At 41.0% G+C, this 17120-nt stretch overlaps 1 protein-coding gene across 2 annotated transcripts in view; it reads left to right on the plus strand.

Moving 5' to 3' along the window:
• rassf8b (Ras association domain family member 8b) overlaps positions 1–15411 on the plus strand; it is a 36783-nt gene extending 21372 nt beyond the window's left edge. For both annotated transcript variants that reach the window (XM_040035568.1, XM_040035567.1), the window contains exons 2-9: positions 4678–4834; positions 8098–8448; positions 8561–8766; positions 8915–9118; positions 9275–9349; positions 10297–10419; positions 11093–11219; positions 11754–15411. In XM_040035568.1, coding sequence (XP_039891502.1) covers positions 4723–4834; positions 8098–8448; positions 8561–8766; positions 8915–9118; positions 9275–9349; positions 10297–10419; positions 11093–11219; positions 11754–11869 — 1314 coding nt within the window. In that variant the 5' untranslated portion in view covers positions 4678–4722 and the 3' untranslated portion in view covers positions 11870–15411. The remainder of the gene's footprint in view (positions 1–4677; positions 4835–8097; positions 8449–8560; positions 8767–8914; positions 9119–9274; positions 9350–10296; positions 10420–11092; positions 11220–11753) is intronic.
• The last annotated feature ends 1709 nt before the right edge of the window (positions 15412–17120 follow it).

Here is a 17120-nt window from a genome sequence, read left to right on the forward strand (position 1 = left end):
TGCTGCAGAAGAAATGTTAGTGACATTTGTTAAATGCTCAAAGGTGGTGCAGCTCCAGAATTAGCACCACTTCTGAGTCACTGTTGTGTTCACCTGATAGAGTACATGTAATGAATGTTGGGAGATCTCTTTAGCTGCTATGCGCTCCATTATATTCAGCTGGTAGAGCCATTTAACTGAAGTTATTCGCCGGCTCTGTCAATCAATAACCTGAGAGACCGTTAAAATTATAGACATTATATAAAAAAACAGACAAAGCCTGAAGGTTTTGAAAAGTGAAGCCAATGCAGAAGTGCCTGAAAACTGCATTATTTCTGTCAGCAGGAGGTAAGAAAAAAAGAAGTCAAACTGTACAGGAGTTTGAGAAAATGACCCCACTTCTCACTCAGTGTGCAACCTCTGTAAACTCAACCAAATGCATGTTGCAGATCTGGGGAACTTGCCTTTAAGAGTGTAGTTTTTTGGGGGGTTTTACACATTCAATTCAAGTTTATTTATATAGCGCCAAATCATAACAACAGTCGCCTCGAGGCACTTTATATTGTAGGGTAGACCCTACAATAATACATTCAGAGAAAAACCCAACAATCATATGACCCCCTTTGAGCAAGCACTTTGGCGACAGTGGAAAGGAAAAACTCCCTTGAACCCCCTCCCTGAACCAGGCTCAGGGAGGGGCAGCCATCTGCTGTGACTGGTTGGGGTGAGAGAAGGAAGACAGGATGAGATGCTGTGGAAGAGAGCCAGAAATCTCTGGCTCTGGCTCTCTTACACATCTGTATGGCTACATCCATCTCTGCATAACAGGTTATATATAATTATCCTTATGTGTGGAGACAATGTATCATTCAATGATGCACTTCAAGAGCATCATTGCACAACTGAAAGCAGAAATACTTCTTTTTTTTTTGTTTCCACAGACGTCTGGATGCTACGTGTTCTGTATTTAAAAGGAAAGAAATCACATGCTACTCCATCATTAGCGGCTCAGAATTCTGAGCTGATGTTAATTATTAAAAAAAACCCCACACTGTTCAACTTGTAGATTTCTGTGATGGGAGCTGTGCTTCAAAGGGTGGCTTTTTAAGCTTCCATCTCGTGCTTGACACTCCATTTGGTGTGAGTGGCTGGCACCGTGCAGTGTGGGTTGCACACCTGTGTCATAACTGTCACTCTGGTGGCATCTGCATATTTCAAGCTGTACTTTTTCCAGCCTGATATGAATATCAAGCAGAAGACTTTTGCTACTGCCTTGTGTATGTCTGAATACCTGCAGCCTGTGCATCATTTACAATTGCAGCATGGTGTTGTTTCTCACAGCGCTGCTGTATAACTCACATTTGGTGTACGCCTCAGGGATGCTGAAGTGACTGAGGAGGGCATCGCTGTTTCTGTGTGTAGTCTGTAATATTTCTCCAAGCCCTGACAACCCAACAACTTATCTGTGCTCCAGTGTTTCAGGTATTTGTGACAAGTCAAAACTAGCTGTTGAGATTTTCCATTTTTAGGGCATGAATCCTTTTTGTTGGCATGGCAGGACATTCACTTACGGTCTGGTCAAGTGCTGCGTTCTGCACAGCTGAAGATGTGTTGGTCACTTTCCCATCCCAATTCAGTGCAGTTACTGCTCAATTTGCTGGAACATCTGTGACAGTCTGGCCCATGTATACGAAGAATAGCCTAAGGTTTGGATAGTGCACCTACATGGGTCCATGTCTGAGTTATCCCAGCTGTAGAAAATTGGCTTTTGGTGTCTGAATTTCCAAATTCTTAATATAGGTAGCTGACTGGTGCAGATAACTCATAAGAGGCCTTGAGTTATTACAGGGTTTTTTTATGTTAGATTTTTAGCCCTTAAATTAAGTTGTAGCTTTAGACCAGAAGCTGCAGTTTGGGGAAGGCCAAGTGGAAGATCTACAGTGGCTCTTCCAGGCCTGTCAGATCCCCGCAGAAAGCCTCCCAGTAACAGACTAAGGAGCTTGGAAAGAAAAGCGTCTGGACTTCTTTAAGTTGCTTGAAAAGAAGACCAGACTCTTTTCTTCCCAAGCTCCTTAGACTATGATGACCTGGATGACTGAGAACCTTCACAGACATACTCCCAGTAACAGAATGGATTTATTCATACATAATTAGCAGCAGTGTTGGGTAAGTTACTTTAAATTAGTAACTTAGTTACATTACTAGTTACTTCTATCAAAAGTTACTTCAAGTTACTCGTTACTTTCAGAGTAACTAGTTACTAGGGAAAGTAACTTTGGTTTAACTCAGAATTCTCTTGTTAATGTGTTGCTTCCGTAACTGGATACCCAGCAAGTTTGCCAGTCTTCTAGCTTGCTTACTTGCCACAAGTGCACTGTCCCACCTACCAATAGAAAGGAAAAACATAATGTGCACATTTCCACGAGAGAAATCCCACGCCTGATTCTATCCTAGCCTGCTTTTTACATCCAACACAAAAACTGCAGTCGTGGTGCTTTCGATTGTACTCAGAACTCGGAAATTCTGCCTTCTGAATAGGAAGATGTAGGTAACACCAGACTGCAGATGAGCTGCTTACAGGGCTGGACTGGGACAAAAAAATCGTCCCGGGCATTTTGACTAGAGACCGGCCCACCTTTACAGGAAAAATCATAAAGCCTTTGAATGAAAACAAACGCTGTTGTGACAGTGATGTACACTGTTTTGATGGTATATATGTATCAATCTATCAATCGTTTGTTGTAAGACTCAGATAATTATTTTTTTAAAAGTGAGACATTTTAAATGAGAATAAGAAAGTATTTCCTTGTGCCCCCCTTTCCCTTTTAATTCCCTACATGGACCCCTGGCAACACTTTGCTAGACCCGCCCCTGCACAGTCACCAGCTGTCAGCTACTTAGAAAAGGATCCTGGTGTTATTTGTCTCTCAGAAACAGTTCATAACTTCCCTTCAACTCATTCATGTCACCTAAAAGGTAAACCTGTTTCTCCATCACAGCTCTGATGATTCAGTAAGGACATCTCCTGGTTTCATCTTCATGTTTCCCTCTCACCACATAACCAAACCGATATCATGACCAGCAGGTTTACAGCTGTGGCTCCAGCAAACATCAGCTGATACTAGAAATTAATATTAAATAAATTCTAACAACAGCTGATCAAGCTTAAAAGTGCTGCTGTTGTTTAGCGCGACATCCGCTGGTTTCCTCTTTCTGGCGCAAAGTGGGCGATAAATAAACAAGAGAGAAAAGCCGATCAGCTGATCATTGATCAGTTTCATGATTGAAGTAGCAACAGGAGAGGGAGAGGAGAGAATGAGAGAAGAAGAGGCAACTGTGCAGCAAAGACACAGAGTAACTCCAGCTTTGTGTCTTTGTCATTGTAGCTGAAGTCCGGGACAAACTGTTCCTTTTCACCTCAATACGAAACGCGTAATATTTTCTCTGAATACGAGATGATTCCGTTTTTTACGGGACGGTTGGCAACTCTAATAATTAACCTTATGAACAAAATAAAGTTCAACATCAGTAACATAGCACCCACCCAGCTGTATAGAAACTCTGTCATGCTAGCTAGCACGCAGTACGAAAAAGTCAGCACAACGAAAATAAACTCCACCTAAACTTGGTTCATATCTGACCCAGAGAGACTGCAGGTCATAACTTCTTACCTGAAGTTCAGTTCACCTGACACTCGGACCAGCGGCCGCTTCGGGTCTGTCCTCTTGCCTCCCTTTTCCTTCATCCACCTGCTGGCCTCCACCACTTGCTAATGTTATTGAATCTGTGGAAGCTCCGCGATAGCCACCACACGATGTAACGAGTAACGAGCCTATTTAAATCCCAGTAACGAGTAGCGCGTTCCCGGTTTTGGCATAATAACTAGTTACTGTGCTCGTTACCACAGTAATAACGTAGTTACTGTAACGCGTTACTTAATAACGTGTTAGTCCCAACACTTATTAGCAGTGACAACAGATTGTGGAAGCAGAAAAGGCATTTTGAAAACTGGAATGAAAAGAAGTGAAAGGTTTTTAAATTAGCCACATTAGCTGAAGCCAAAGATGGGATTTGCTTCCATCTTAGATGATCGTGTGAAAAAGGTTGGCTTGTCCGTATAAGTATAATTCGATCTCTTGACCACTTATGCCTCCATAGAAGAGTCAACAGAACGTGTGTGTGTGTGTGTGTGTGTGTGTGTGTGTGTGTGTGTGTGTGTGTGTGTGTGTGTGGCACAAGTAGTTATTTATAGACGTATAACTGGAAGAGGAGTGTTTGGGGTGTGGTCCTGCTCCTGAAATTCAGATAAACTATCTCTAGTTAATAAGGTGAAGCTGTACAATAGTCCTACACACACACATACACTTATTTATTTAAAGGAAACATTAAAACAGTCAAACTTTTAAAGAAACGTCATCTTACCTGGCATAGAAAGAGCCTGGAATGTACTTCATACTTTCCTTGGTCAGTAGTGTTGGCTTATATACTGCAACTTAAGCATGCACGTCCATTTCACACCTAAGAGAAGCAAAGTTTGTCTATTACACACTTTGCGTGTAATATCAGGTTGGATCCACCACTAAAAATATTTATAATCGAACCTTTAAGGGTCTTGTGTAGGAGTGAATAGTGGTTAAGTGATGCTTAACAGTTAAACACGATTTATTTTACCGAACTTTTTATTTTTTCGCTCTCCAGGATGCAAAATAAAGAATCTCTAGCGGCTCCCTGTGGTGTGGAGGAATGAAGGCCATGGAGCTAAAAGTGTGGGTGGACGGAGTGCAGCGCATTGTGTGCGGGGTCACGGAGTTCACCACATGCCAGGAAGTGGTCATCGCTTTGGCACAAGCCATTGGTAAGCTACAAATTACTCACTACAACATAACCTGTTCACAGGTAGCAAATGCTTAGAAACATTATGTTACTTCCTGTGTCTCTAGAAAGTAAAATAATATTGGTTACTGCTTAAGTCCAGGAAAAGCAGTGCAAATTATATTTTGTCCTGCATAAATCAATGCTGGGATGTTCTGTTATGTGGGTTGCATCCAGTATTTGGCAGGCCGCATACATGCAGACACTTGAGGAAATAAGTGGCTTGAAAATGAAAAGTGACTAGAGGGCACAAATAGATTTTCACCATAACGGGACTCTGTGAAACACGATGAGTCATACTGCAGTCTTTCCTTTGTTGACAGTTGCAGAGAAATAAGTTCAGGCTCAGCCTCTTCGTTTGCATTTGTGAATTTAAGACTGGCATCATGACATTTAGTCATGTGTACACATTTTTTAGAGGAACACATTCAATATTTGATTTTTCAGTAGCCCCAGTGGTTAGAGTTAAAATGTGGGGGTCTTTCACAGTGACAGCAGAGGAAGAGTTATGGCACAGTCCTTTGTGTTCCCTGTGCCTTTTGTCCTGGCCAAGCTGCTTTGAAGTCTGAATGGCTGTAGTGATGAATGCACCTCTTTTTATAAGGACCCTTACTGTGGAAGAAGGGGGTTGGCTGTGCAGTTGGCAGTGTTTTCTCTTATCTTTATGTGTACAGATACAAATACAGGAGACACACACAAAAGGCCTTGAACCACTGAACCCCGTTCTTTGGCTAACACAAACGCTGTTTGTTGACTTGAATTTTCCCACTGCATTAGACACCGTGGTAAAGTCCTTTATATCTGCCAGTGGTGCAGCCTGTGGGAGAGCTGTGAAAAAGCCTTTTGTCATTGTTTCGTCTGTCGTTTTTTGCAAAAACACATTGAACTTTATTTTGATCATTTTTACAAGGCTGGATTGATTTTTGTCACAGGTTCCACGGGGTGTTTACTCTGACAGCATGCAACGTGATTTTTGAAACATCTCAGGGCGCACAACCAGATACAGAAGGGTGTTTAATGGATATCTGTGAGCTGAATCATTCTCAGCCCTTGTTGATGTTACTGAGCAAATGTTTAAAGCTGAGGGATGACACGGACAAAGTCAAAACTGTGATCTGGTAAAAAATTTAAAGAGGGCACAGATCAATGACTCTCTTTATCACTCACTGTGGAATTTAAGTGAATAGTTTTCCCTCTAAAGTAATGTGAACCCAGATTTGAAAGTGGTTTTTTTTTTTATAATGTGTTAACACTGTGATTGTTTTTACTTCAGAAAAGAAATTGTCAACATGAAAACTGATGTTCACTTAAATTTGCAGAAAGACTAGACAACATTTTCTTTTTTTTTTATCATCTTTAAACAAGTTAGTTTGGGGACATCACAGCTAGTGTGGTCATGTCAAAAAGAAAGTTTGCACCAAACTTTCTTATAGTCTTGTGGAAAAGTTGTATTGGTTCCACAAGAGTTAAGCAAGTAGTAGCCAGGTGCTACTAATCAAATTCACTTGATTAACGGATTAATCGCAAGTGTGAGCACTTATTTAAAAGCAAAAGATTTGGCAATTTGATGGTCTGAGCATAAAGGTATGCGTTTGGATAATGCTAATGTTCTCAGGAGTGGACATCCCAGGATATTCACCCCAAGGTCAGACCATGCAATTTTTTTTAGAGAGGCTGCGAGAACCTAAGAGCTACATCTCAGACTCCACAGGCCTTGGTTAGCATGTGAAATATTCATGACAGCACAATTAGAAAGTTACAGAACAAACTAGGCTTGTTTGGGAGGGCTGCCGAGAGAAAACCACTTCTGTAACTTTTAACTTCTGTCCCTTAGACAGATGAGACCAAAATGGAGATATTTGGCCATAATACACAGCTCCATGTTTGGAGAAAACCCAAACACCTCATATCAAGTGTATGAGATCACCAACTCGAGCGTGAACTCATCTGTATATCAAAATACTCTAGAGAAATGTGAGGACATCTATTCAACAGCTAAAGCTTGGGCTGGGTCATACCTCAGGACAATGATCCTGAGTGTAGCAGCAAATCTGCTGCTAATTTAAAACAGAATGACTGAAAAAGAAAAGAATCAAGGCCTTGCAATGACCCAGTCAAAGTCCAGATCTCAAGGTGACTGAAATGCTGTAGCACGACCTTAAGAAAGCGGTGCATAAACAAATGCATGCAAACATCATTGAACTTGTCATGGTTTGCACTGTCAGACCATGAGAAGAGAGGAAGAAGACCCAAAAGCAGACACTGAAGAGAGGAACTGAAGTTTTAAACAAAAAGCGAGCAGTTTATTACAGGCTGGTTGAACATGGATAAAGAATAAAGGGCGTAAACTAAAACCTACAATGGGAAAACTGAACAATGATAACTATGACAAAACTATCATAACTAACATAAATATGATTCGGAGCAGGAACGTGCAGAAAACTATGAAGAAGCAAGAACATGAGATATGAACACGACCTGAGCTGACTCAGGAACTGACATGGTGGGAGGGTAAACAGTCTACTTAACCACGACTGAGTGAAACGCACAGACTAAATACACACAGGAGGTGATCAGGGGAAGCGGAAACACATATGGAAACAGCTGACACAAATGAAAATATCGACGTCACAGGAGAAGATTTAAACTAAATGCATCGAACAAAGAACCACAAGACTTTTAAAATAAAACAGGAAACATGGTGAGACGTAGACAACACAGACTTGACAACATGAAACACGCAGACAGGAAATACATAACAACTAGAACAGAAGGTTAGGGTGAAACAGACTAAAATTCACAGCCAATTAATAATAATAATAATAATAATAATAATCCAAAACTTCACATGATCTTCAAAATATAACAAAAGTGATCAAAACCAACTGAAAGCACTGGGTCACACACCCAGCCCCTGACAGAACTGACTCAAATTAAAGAAGAGTGGGGCAAACTTCCAGTATTATGCATTATACATACTTTGCAAGTAAAACTTAATTTTCACCCACAAATTGAAAACTTTTTAAATGCTTGCACCATATAAAGGTTGTCTCAACTGAAACCTGCCGAACATCAAGGGAAGGAGGGGTAAATTAACACCACATCTCCTTCTTCCAGCAGAACCCCGTCCATTGCAATGAAAAGAGCACAGAAAAACAAACCCTTTGTGTAGGATTCCCTTCCACTGATTGTGAAAAGCTGTCATAAAATGTCAGGACCTTTCAACTACTTCTTGTTTTGTCCCAGGACGGACGGGCAGATACACTTTGATCGAGAAATGGCGGGAGACAGAGCGCCACCTGGCTCCAAATGAAAACCCTGTAGTGTCCCTGAACAAGTGGGGCCAGTATGCCAGTGACGTGCAGCTCATCCTCCAGCGGACCGGCCCGTCTGTCAGCGAGCGGCCAACCTCTGAAGGGCTGGCTCGTGTCCCAGAACGAGGTCTATACCGCCAGAGCCTTCCACCTCTGGCCAAGCTCCGCCCATCGGGGACAGACAGGTCGATCAAACGAAAGGAACCCAAACGCAAATCTTTGACCTTCACAGGAGGCGCCAAGGGTCTGCGGGAAATATTTGGAAAAAGCAGAGATACTGATGGTGTGTATAGCTGAAATATTAGCCATGATCTTACCAGTCATTTCTTTGCTAGCTTCAATGGTTCAGTTTCCTTCTTTTAATCTTAGTCTTCCCTTTTTGTCTGTGCATCTAGTCAAACAGTCCCAGCAGCGCGGTGTGAGTTTAAACCTCAGCAGAGTTGGAGGAGGTGGAATAGCATCTGTACCTGGGAGTCCGGCCAGAGAGCTGAGCCGACTGGTGCAGCTGCAGAGAAACAAACTCCAGGCCCTGGAAAGCCGCCTGCTGGGCTGCGAGGCTGAGCTGCGAGACTGGGAGGAGGCCACAGGCGAGGCCAGCGATGTGAGTAAAACCACAGCTGCCAGTGCAGTCACTGAGAGAAACTTTGCATATGTGCTGATCTTCAGATCGTCTGCACCCTAAACTTTCATGTCTTCCAATATCTTTATTTTTACATCCATACATCATATTTTAATCCCATGCCTTACAGGAAGGAAACTTGGAGGAAGAGCTGCTGCTTTTAGAGCAGCAGGTGAGGAGGAATGACGCCGAGATGGAGGAGGAGGAATTCTGGCAGAACGAGTTGCAGATAGAGCAGGAGAGCGAGTGGCAGCTGCGGCAACAGCTAGCCGAGCTGCAGGGCCGTGTACGCGACTGTGAAGCCAAGCTTTCGGAGTATCTAGCTCGCATACAGGTGAACTTAGCATCACGAGCTGCCTGATTTCACCAGATCCTGTTTTAATGGTTTTACGAGTTAAACCTCTTATCTATAAATGTCAGTAAAACACAAACACGCTGCTTTAACTGAAGAAGGAAGCTGGGAAAAATGAGATTTTTATTTACTTTCCAGAGCATGGAGGCAGGTGTGGAGCAGGAGCGACTGCAGCAGGAGGCTGAGCTGAAACAAAGGGTCAACGAGGAAGAGGTGCAGTCATTGAAAAATTAACATTTGGGACATTCTACCGATCACATAAACAGATACTTACTGTGGATGGCATTACCCTGGCCTCCAGTAACACTGTGAGGACTCATGCTGTGTTTTTTTACCAGGATATTTCCTTCAAAACTAGTTCATGCATTTATTACTTCTAGGCTGGATTATTGTTATTATCAGGATGTCTTAAAAACTCTCTGAAAAGTCTTCAGCTGATCGAAAAATGCTTCAGTCAGAGTACTGACGCGGGGACTAGAAAGAGAGAGCATATTTCTCCTATATTGGCTCCCCTTTACTGGCTCCCAGTTAAATCCAGAATCGAATTTAAAACCCTGCTCCTCACATACAGGTCTTGAATAATCAGGCCCTATCTTATCTTAATGACCTGATAGTACCGTATCACTCCAACAGAGCACTTCACTCTCAAATGTCACTCTGAAACTTTTTGATAAAGCATATAGGGTTGGATCAGGCGACCCTGAATCCTCTCTTACTTATGGTGCAGTTGGTCTAGCCTGCTGGGGGATTCCCATGATGCACTGAGTGTTTCTTCTTCTGTCACCTTTGTCACTTACTATGTTTTAATACACCACTTTGCATTTAGTCATTAGTTTTTATTAATCGGTCTTTCTTCCACACCATATCTTTGTCCTGTATTATTGTCTTTACCTTACAATATAAAGCACATTGAGGCAACTGCTGCTGTGTTTTGATGCTATTTAAATAAAGTTGTGTTGAGAAAAATGTTTTTTTTAAACAGACACGTGTTCTAAACTTGGATGAATAGTTTTGCAGAGCTAAAAAACTTTTTATTCAAGTTCAAAACATGTCAAAGCATGAAAAAGTCTTCCTACATGGTTGAGTTTCTTTTGCATATTTCTCCTGGAAAATTGCGATGAGCGCTGGCTTCCTGACTTCCCTTCCACTCTGGCTTTCAGGTACAAGCCCAGCTGGAGAAAGTGAGGGCAGAGTTGGAAATGCAGAGCCAACAAACAGCACGGCTGGAGAACAGCTGCAGGGCATTGGAACGCTCGCTCAGCCAGTCAGGCAAGAGATTACAGGTCAGCTCAACTGTTTAGTTGTTTATTTTAGAGGCCCATCCTGGCATTTTGCTAAAAAATATTGTGTTCCCATTAACTTTGGAAGAGGCTGAAGAATTCAGATTTCAAGAAAGTGTTTTAAAAAATCTTATTAAGAAGTCGGAAAACTTTGGCTCCGCTGACGCTGGTTTAAAAATTTAGTCCTCAGCACACAGGTGGAACCATAGAAATCTAAGCTCATTAAGTTGTGGGCAGTGAAGCAAAGCCTTATCTCTGCCTCGCAGCGATGTGCGATGGATCTTTGCCTGCATGCATCCTAGTATGAAGTAGGGTGAAGTCCAGTAAGATGTGGGAAGCGTGAGGTAACGAGAAGGGAATGGGAGGGAGGGAATTAGCAGCATTCTTTGCCTGATTAGAGAGGGGCCTGAATAAGTACGCAATCCCCTGCCTGGAGTTGTGTAATCATCTGTGAGCTGATACTTTTCTTTGGCTGGCTCAACTACACTATGACTCTGGAGAGATCCTGAGCAGAACATGAATCTTTTTTTCATTTTGACCTAATAAATTCACCTCCATTAGAGTAACTTCCTGCACTCGAAAGCTTTGGTAAGCTGTGGATTTGTTCATGTGCAGTACTTTTATCAGACTAGGCATACAGTTCATTTTATTATCCTGGTGTTTTTTTCCTTTATAGGAGAAAGAGCAGGAGCTGGAGCAGCTGACAAAAGAGCTTCGACAGGTCAACCTACAGCAGTTCATTCAGCAGACTGGTACCAAGGTCACTGTGCTGCCGGCTGAACCGTCAGAAGACATCAGCAGCGGTATAAATACACGTACACACTGACAGAAACTCTACAAGATCACCACCTTCTTGAAAGCATTTAGTTTACTGTAAATGCTGATTGCAGCTGAGGCATTCTACATACTGTATTGCTTTTAGATGTGTATGGACACAGTGCCACCTTATGGTCATACTGAGAATGACCTGTTAGACTACGTGAGGCAGGACTGCTCCATTACATGGACCAGCAATGGAATTCTCAATATAAAGCCTAAGAAAAATCCTCTGCTTTTATTTTAATCACATCATTTTTTTACATAAACTTTCTCCATTCTCTTTGTCTTCTTTATTTCTTTTGGCTGCTCCTTAGCATCGTCGTCTTCTTTTCTTTGCATCTTCCTCTTTCTGGGTTGCTGTCACATAGAATGCTATAGTTTTTTTCCCATTTGTAAAAGAAGTCATTTTACTTAAAGTTGATACTTAATCACTTGTGGGATGTCAGATCAGAATCATATATCAGTGATGTTCATACCCTTCACAGCTAAATGACCTTCTCTTTTTTTGTGTGCTGCAGAGACGGAGTGCGGTTCCCTGAAACGACTCGGCTCCTCCCGTCTCTTACCCAGTGACCTTCGTGCTCTTCAGAGCGCCGTCTCGTCCACCCTCAACCCTGAAGGCATCTACGTTTGACCCTAAATGTCCAGGAGGCATATTCTTTTTTGGCAGTAGCAAGGCAGCTTTATGCTACTGAAACTATTTCCACACACAGAAAAACAAAGAAATGACTCCACAAATAGATGTTTTTCTTACAAGGCAACAGAGTGTCAGAGTGGCACTTCAATATGGAGGGTTTTTGCCCAAAAAAAAAAGAAGAAAAAGAAAAAAGAGTGTGACAAGAAAACTGCACTGCCTCCTCTTCACTAGAATTGAACTTAAACTTAAACTGATGTCATCATCTGCCGTTTAATGCACAGTCTGAGCTCCCATGAGTGAGTAAGGATAAGTGCAACAGCACCATTTTTCTCTACATACCAGCTACTGTGTTTGTATTTTTGTTTGTTTGGGGTTTTTTAGCACTTCCGGACACACTCTGAATACACAATCATTTATTAGTCAAGCGATTCCCGGCAAAAAAAACCTATAACACGTGCAGTAAATCATGAGAGAATTTCACAGTGCAGTAGTTTGACACGCGTACTCGTCTCCATCCAAAAAAAGAGACAGATGCATGAGCATGCACAAACAGTGACTCCTGTGCTATAAGCATAGCCATATCTGATTGCCTTAAAACTAGATGTTAGTAAATGTAATATTGAAACAGAACTCAAGGTAGCTACTGAGTACTGTGCGCAGTGTGAATTTGATAAAATGCGCCAATTCAGGTGACTCCTTGTCACGGTAACTGATGTCAGTACAACTCCATGTGGGGTTAGTCTTTTTTTTCTAAAAGAGTTTGAACTTTTTTTTTTGTTTTAATTAACTAGTGAGTTTGCTTCGTGTGTATGTTTAGATGGCGATTGAAAACATTTATCATAAAATGTATGTCAGAGTTAAAAGAGGGCGACTAAAGAGGCCAATGAAGTGATATTTTAAGTAGAACATGGTGGCTGTAATGTGGTCCAATTTAAGTATTATGTGTTGTGCAGTAGGCATGCATCTGTTGTTTTTCTCATAATGAAAATGTCTTTAGTATGGAAGCTTGTTTCTGCCACTGAAAAAAGGGTTTTTTGGCATCTGTAAGTCAGAATTTCAGCTTTTTATCTCAGAGTTATTTTCTAAGAAGTTTAAGCATGTTACAGTTTTGAGATAAGAACCAGATTTTTTTTTCCTTACAGATGACTTATGCAAAAAACAAAAGAATTAAAAAAAAACAAACAAAAAAAACGGTGGTGCAAACAAAGTTCCACACTTGGGTGTAAATCCAGGCTCAAATAATTTATCACTGTGACCACCAGGTGGCAGCAAAACATCTTTTATTCAGGTAGGCGAAAGGCTCTTTAAGTCATTTGATTAGTGCGTGTTTAGGAGTCACTTACTGTATGCCTGTTGTTGTTGTTGTTGTAACAAAGCCTCTGCACTTTAGCTTTAATTGTGTTAAGGTGAGAGTGTTTGATATGTTTCACTGTGTACTGTGTTCAGTAACCAGGAACACACACGCACACATATCAAAACACCATCCTATGATTTCTAACAAACTTAAGATGTCTTCTATGAACCAAAGTTAGTGTCACACAACAGATGGTTAAATGAATGTATTTTTTTGTGTATGTGCAGCTTGTGCTTAATAAAAATACCAGCTTCATTCAAATGGTGGCTGCGCTGCACACCATACATATTTTATATTTTACGGTCAGCTCTTTCACGCAGAAAGACGACATTTATATCACAAAAGACAGTATTAGAAGTCTGAGATAGAAGATGTTAGTATGAACCTTTGCCAGCTGAATTGGAGAAACCCAAACTGCTTGTGAATCCTCAGTATGGGCTCAGAAAACTGCAAAAAATTGCAGATGTTAAATAAAAAATCAATATTGGCCCTGGTTTTTTTTTGGTGTGTGTGTTTTTTTCCCCCAGACCAAAGATGGGAGCCAAAATTTCCCACTTGCAACTTGCGGGTGCTTATTGCAAAAGTGTGTGTGGGCAAATATAACTAAAGTTTCAGAGCCGAGAATATCACTCGCAGTTTAATGCTTTGAATCCCGTCTTCAGAAGAAGCACGTTCCCTCTGTTTTTCGAGCTGATTTAATTTGGGCGACAACAAATCTTTTCCACTCATTTACAAACCTGAATTTCCCTCGCTGTGTTCTCTGTGTAGCTAACTTCATTTCGCAGGCTCCAAATCTTATCGACTATTATTTGAACCCATGTGAAGAAGCTGCAGGTGTATAATAAAGTGAAACCCTCCCTCCGGTGTGAAGAGCCTCGCTTGACTGTTTGCTTTGCTGTGCAAAGGCGACCCGTGGCCTTCTGAAACTGTCCGGGGACACTTACAGAGGATTGCAGCATTATCAGCAACTCCAGCTGTGACACAGACGCTGTGACCTGCTGAGAAAGGAATCACAATGGCATGCCTTATAAAGAGAACAAAAACTGTACATTTCTACATATCACATCAATCTACGGACTGTTTCTAAAGTAGATTGAAGTCAGATAAATGCAGAGTGCTTAAGATGTTAGATTATAATGCTGTAGCTCAATAGGCAGCGTGTGCATGCAATAATGTGCGACTGGTTTCACTGGTTTCCCAGCAAGCCGTGACTCATTTTGGTTTTGGTTTGCACTGTCCCTTCTGCCTCGTAGATGACGAATGAGCTTAGTCAAAAAAATGGCGTTTTCATGCCTTTTCATTTAACTTTGGCAAAAAACAAACAAACAATAACATTCATGAATGTAAAAGAGAGATGGCAATACGTTTACCTGCATTGCTCTTTTTTTGTCTTTTCCTTGTTTTCATGTTTAGAGACATTGCCAATAATTGGTGTCTATTATGCCATCAAAAGTGCATATACAAATGAGATGATGGAGCCATTATGGAAACAGCCATCAAGAGGTTTTGAAAGCTATTTTAAAAAAAAAAATGTTGTGGCTCAGGGATACACAGAATTACCCAGACAAGAATGGACTGAAAGTAATTATGGATAAACGCTGTTCACGATGTCTCGAGCCATTTGACAAGTTAAAGTGGCTGTTTGGTCTCTCGGGGACTTCAACAGCTGTTTGACAAGTATAACGTGTAGCACGGGGTCCTAGATACGACACAACACACATCCCCAAAGTAAGAGATGTACTCAAAGTGAAGTGTTTCTGTTGCCTGGTGATTCACATGGAATATAGTGCAATTTGTATCTCATGTATTATGGAGACATACACCAGACGAGGCAAGAATAAGAGGCATAATCCGGGGTTTCGTTCAAGCCGATGATCTTGCAGTGCAATCGTGTTCTTGAAACACATCTTAAAGCATTTACAAAACACTGTTGGATGGACTGTGCTTGGCTAACATCATGACAAATTGTATATTCAAAATGTTATGGTTTTGTATTCTTTAACTATGAAATCATTAACAATATTTTTGTCAGAACTAGAACTGATTCTGTTTTAGTCTTTGGGTCACTGTTAAGCCACTATTTATGGAAGAAATAAAAACTATCGAGAACAATGTAAAATATATAAAGAAATTATTATCTACTGTAACAAGATGCCAGAAATCAATAAACTTCTATGCCGTGCTACTATTGTGCTAACTTTTCTCCATTTTTTTCTTTCATTTTAGACGAGAAAAAGCTGGAAATTTCACATTCTGCCAAAGAACGTGGAAGTGGACAGGGAAAAAATGTTTTTGAAAGATGATGGGTCATTGTGTTACTTGGACCACAATGAGATTATAGCACTATAGGATGGTATGTTATCGTGTTACTTGGATCACAATGAGATTACAGCACTATAGGATGGTATATTATTAGGATCCAGTTCACAGGTGGCACAATTTTCACCAATCTTGAGAAAAAAACATAGACCAAGGCTCGCAGGAGTAAACTATTTATTGTACTTTTAATGTTTACAATATTTTGTCCATTATAGCCAATCAAAACTGGTGGAGGCCACGTCTTAGAAACACAATGGTCTGCAAAAAACAAATTTGGTACTTGGACTCCGGTCTGAGAAAGCTCAAAAAGTACTTCTGCATCTTTTGTTGCATGTGACCAATAGAAGAAATGCAATAAGCAAACATGTTTATTGGCTAATATATCAATATAGCTCATGTTACTGCCAAGAATTGGTTTGAATGGTTTTTCTGGTAGATTTTTATTATTTCCAACTGGCTTCTTTTAAAGGATAGATCATATAAAATGACACATGTAATTGCATTTTTATTGCTAAGCTAGCAAGCTTGTTAGCTTACTATTTTAACTGCTGAAGGTGAATTTTAGCGCAGAAAAAAGAGGAAATGTAATCATTTTTTAAACTTTTACTGTATTCTTTGTTAAAACAAAACAAGGCTTCATACAGTGAACACAGCTTCACCATGTGAAGAAATCTAATAGTTACACGACAGCTGTTGTAGCCATGTGGGGAGGGATTTAGCAACTGGTCAGTTACTGAAACCCAAGTGACACGCTGCAAACGTGGGGGGGTTGGAGGCTGAAGTAGCATCCTGGGGCAACTGCCTAGGTGGCAATTCAGTATTTGATGGACAGAGATTACTTAAGAGAGAAGAAATGTGTGCTGCTAGCATCATTCCCAAAAGTTTAAATTGCAACCAACATTCCCAATCCTGGTAGTATGAGCTTAAAAAGAAATGAAAAAAGCAAAAACAAAGTGACTTTTCATCTGAGGAATGGTACATTTACATTTGTGTGTGCCAGGTCTACTTCTGAATATTTAGCACTCAGTTTTCCAGCAGAAAAAAAGTCCTCCTGACCAAGCTGCAGATGCGTGGGCAACTCGTACAGTTAAACAAGATAAGATACAAGCGCGATGACCTTCTCTAAATCTGTGAAGGATAAAAACAACTTAATTTTTAATATGTTTCTGAATTGTAGGAAGCACAGCCGCAGCAGCCTCCTTACTTTCACTTCGCAAGTCGAGTAACTGTCAGAATCATTCTGAGCTTTCCGGCCAGCAGGCTTTGTTTTGGAGACAGAGAGTCGAGATCGACTGGAATAAAAGTTTCTCCAAAAGGACCCAATTTCAGAGGGTTGTTTTCAACTTTGGAGGCATACTTTTGATACTTTACAAAGTTAGCAAACTTGGGTTATCGCACCAGGTGTTTTTAGCAGAAGTCCTTTCTCCCGCTCTCACCACTGTAATATAACTTTAATACTTCAAATGGAGCTCAACAGCTGGGTCAGAGGGGCTCTGATTACATTGGTGACCTTCTCACACCAGAAGATACTTGAAGATTTGTAGCCTTAAATGCTGTTAACTTTATCTGACCTGA

The sequence above is a fragment of the Simochromis diagramma genome, unplaced genomic scaffold (genome assembly GCF_900408965.1).
Source record: "Simochromis diagramma unplaced genomic scaffold, fSimDia1.1 OVJJ01000816.1, whole genome shotgun sequence".
Lineage (NCBI taxonomy): Eukaryota > Metazoa > Chordata > Actinopteri > Cichliformes > Cichlidae > Simochromis > Simochromis diagramma.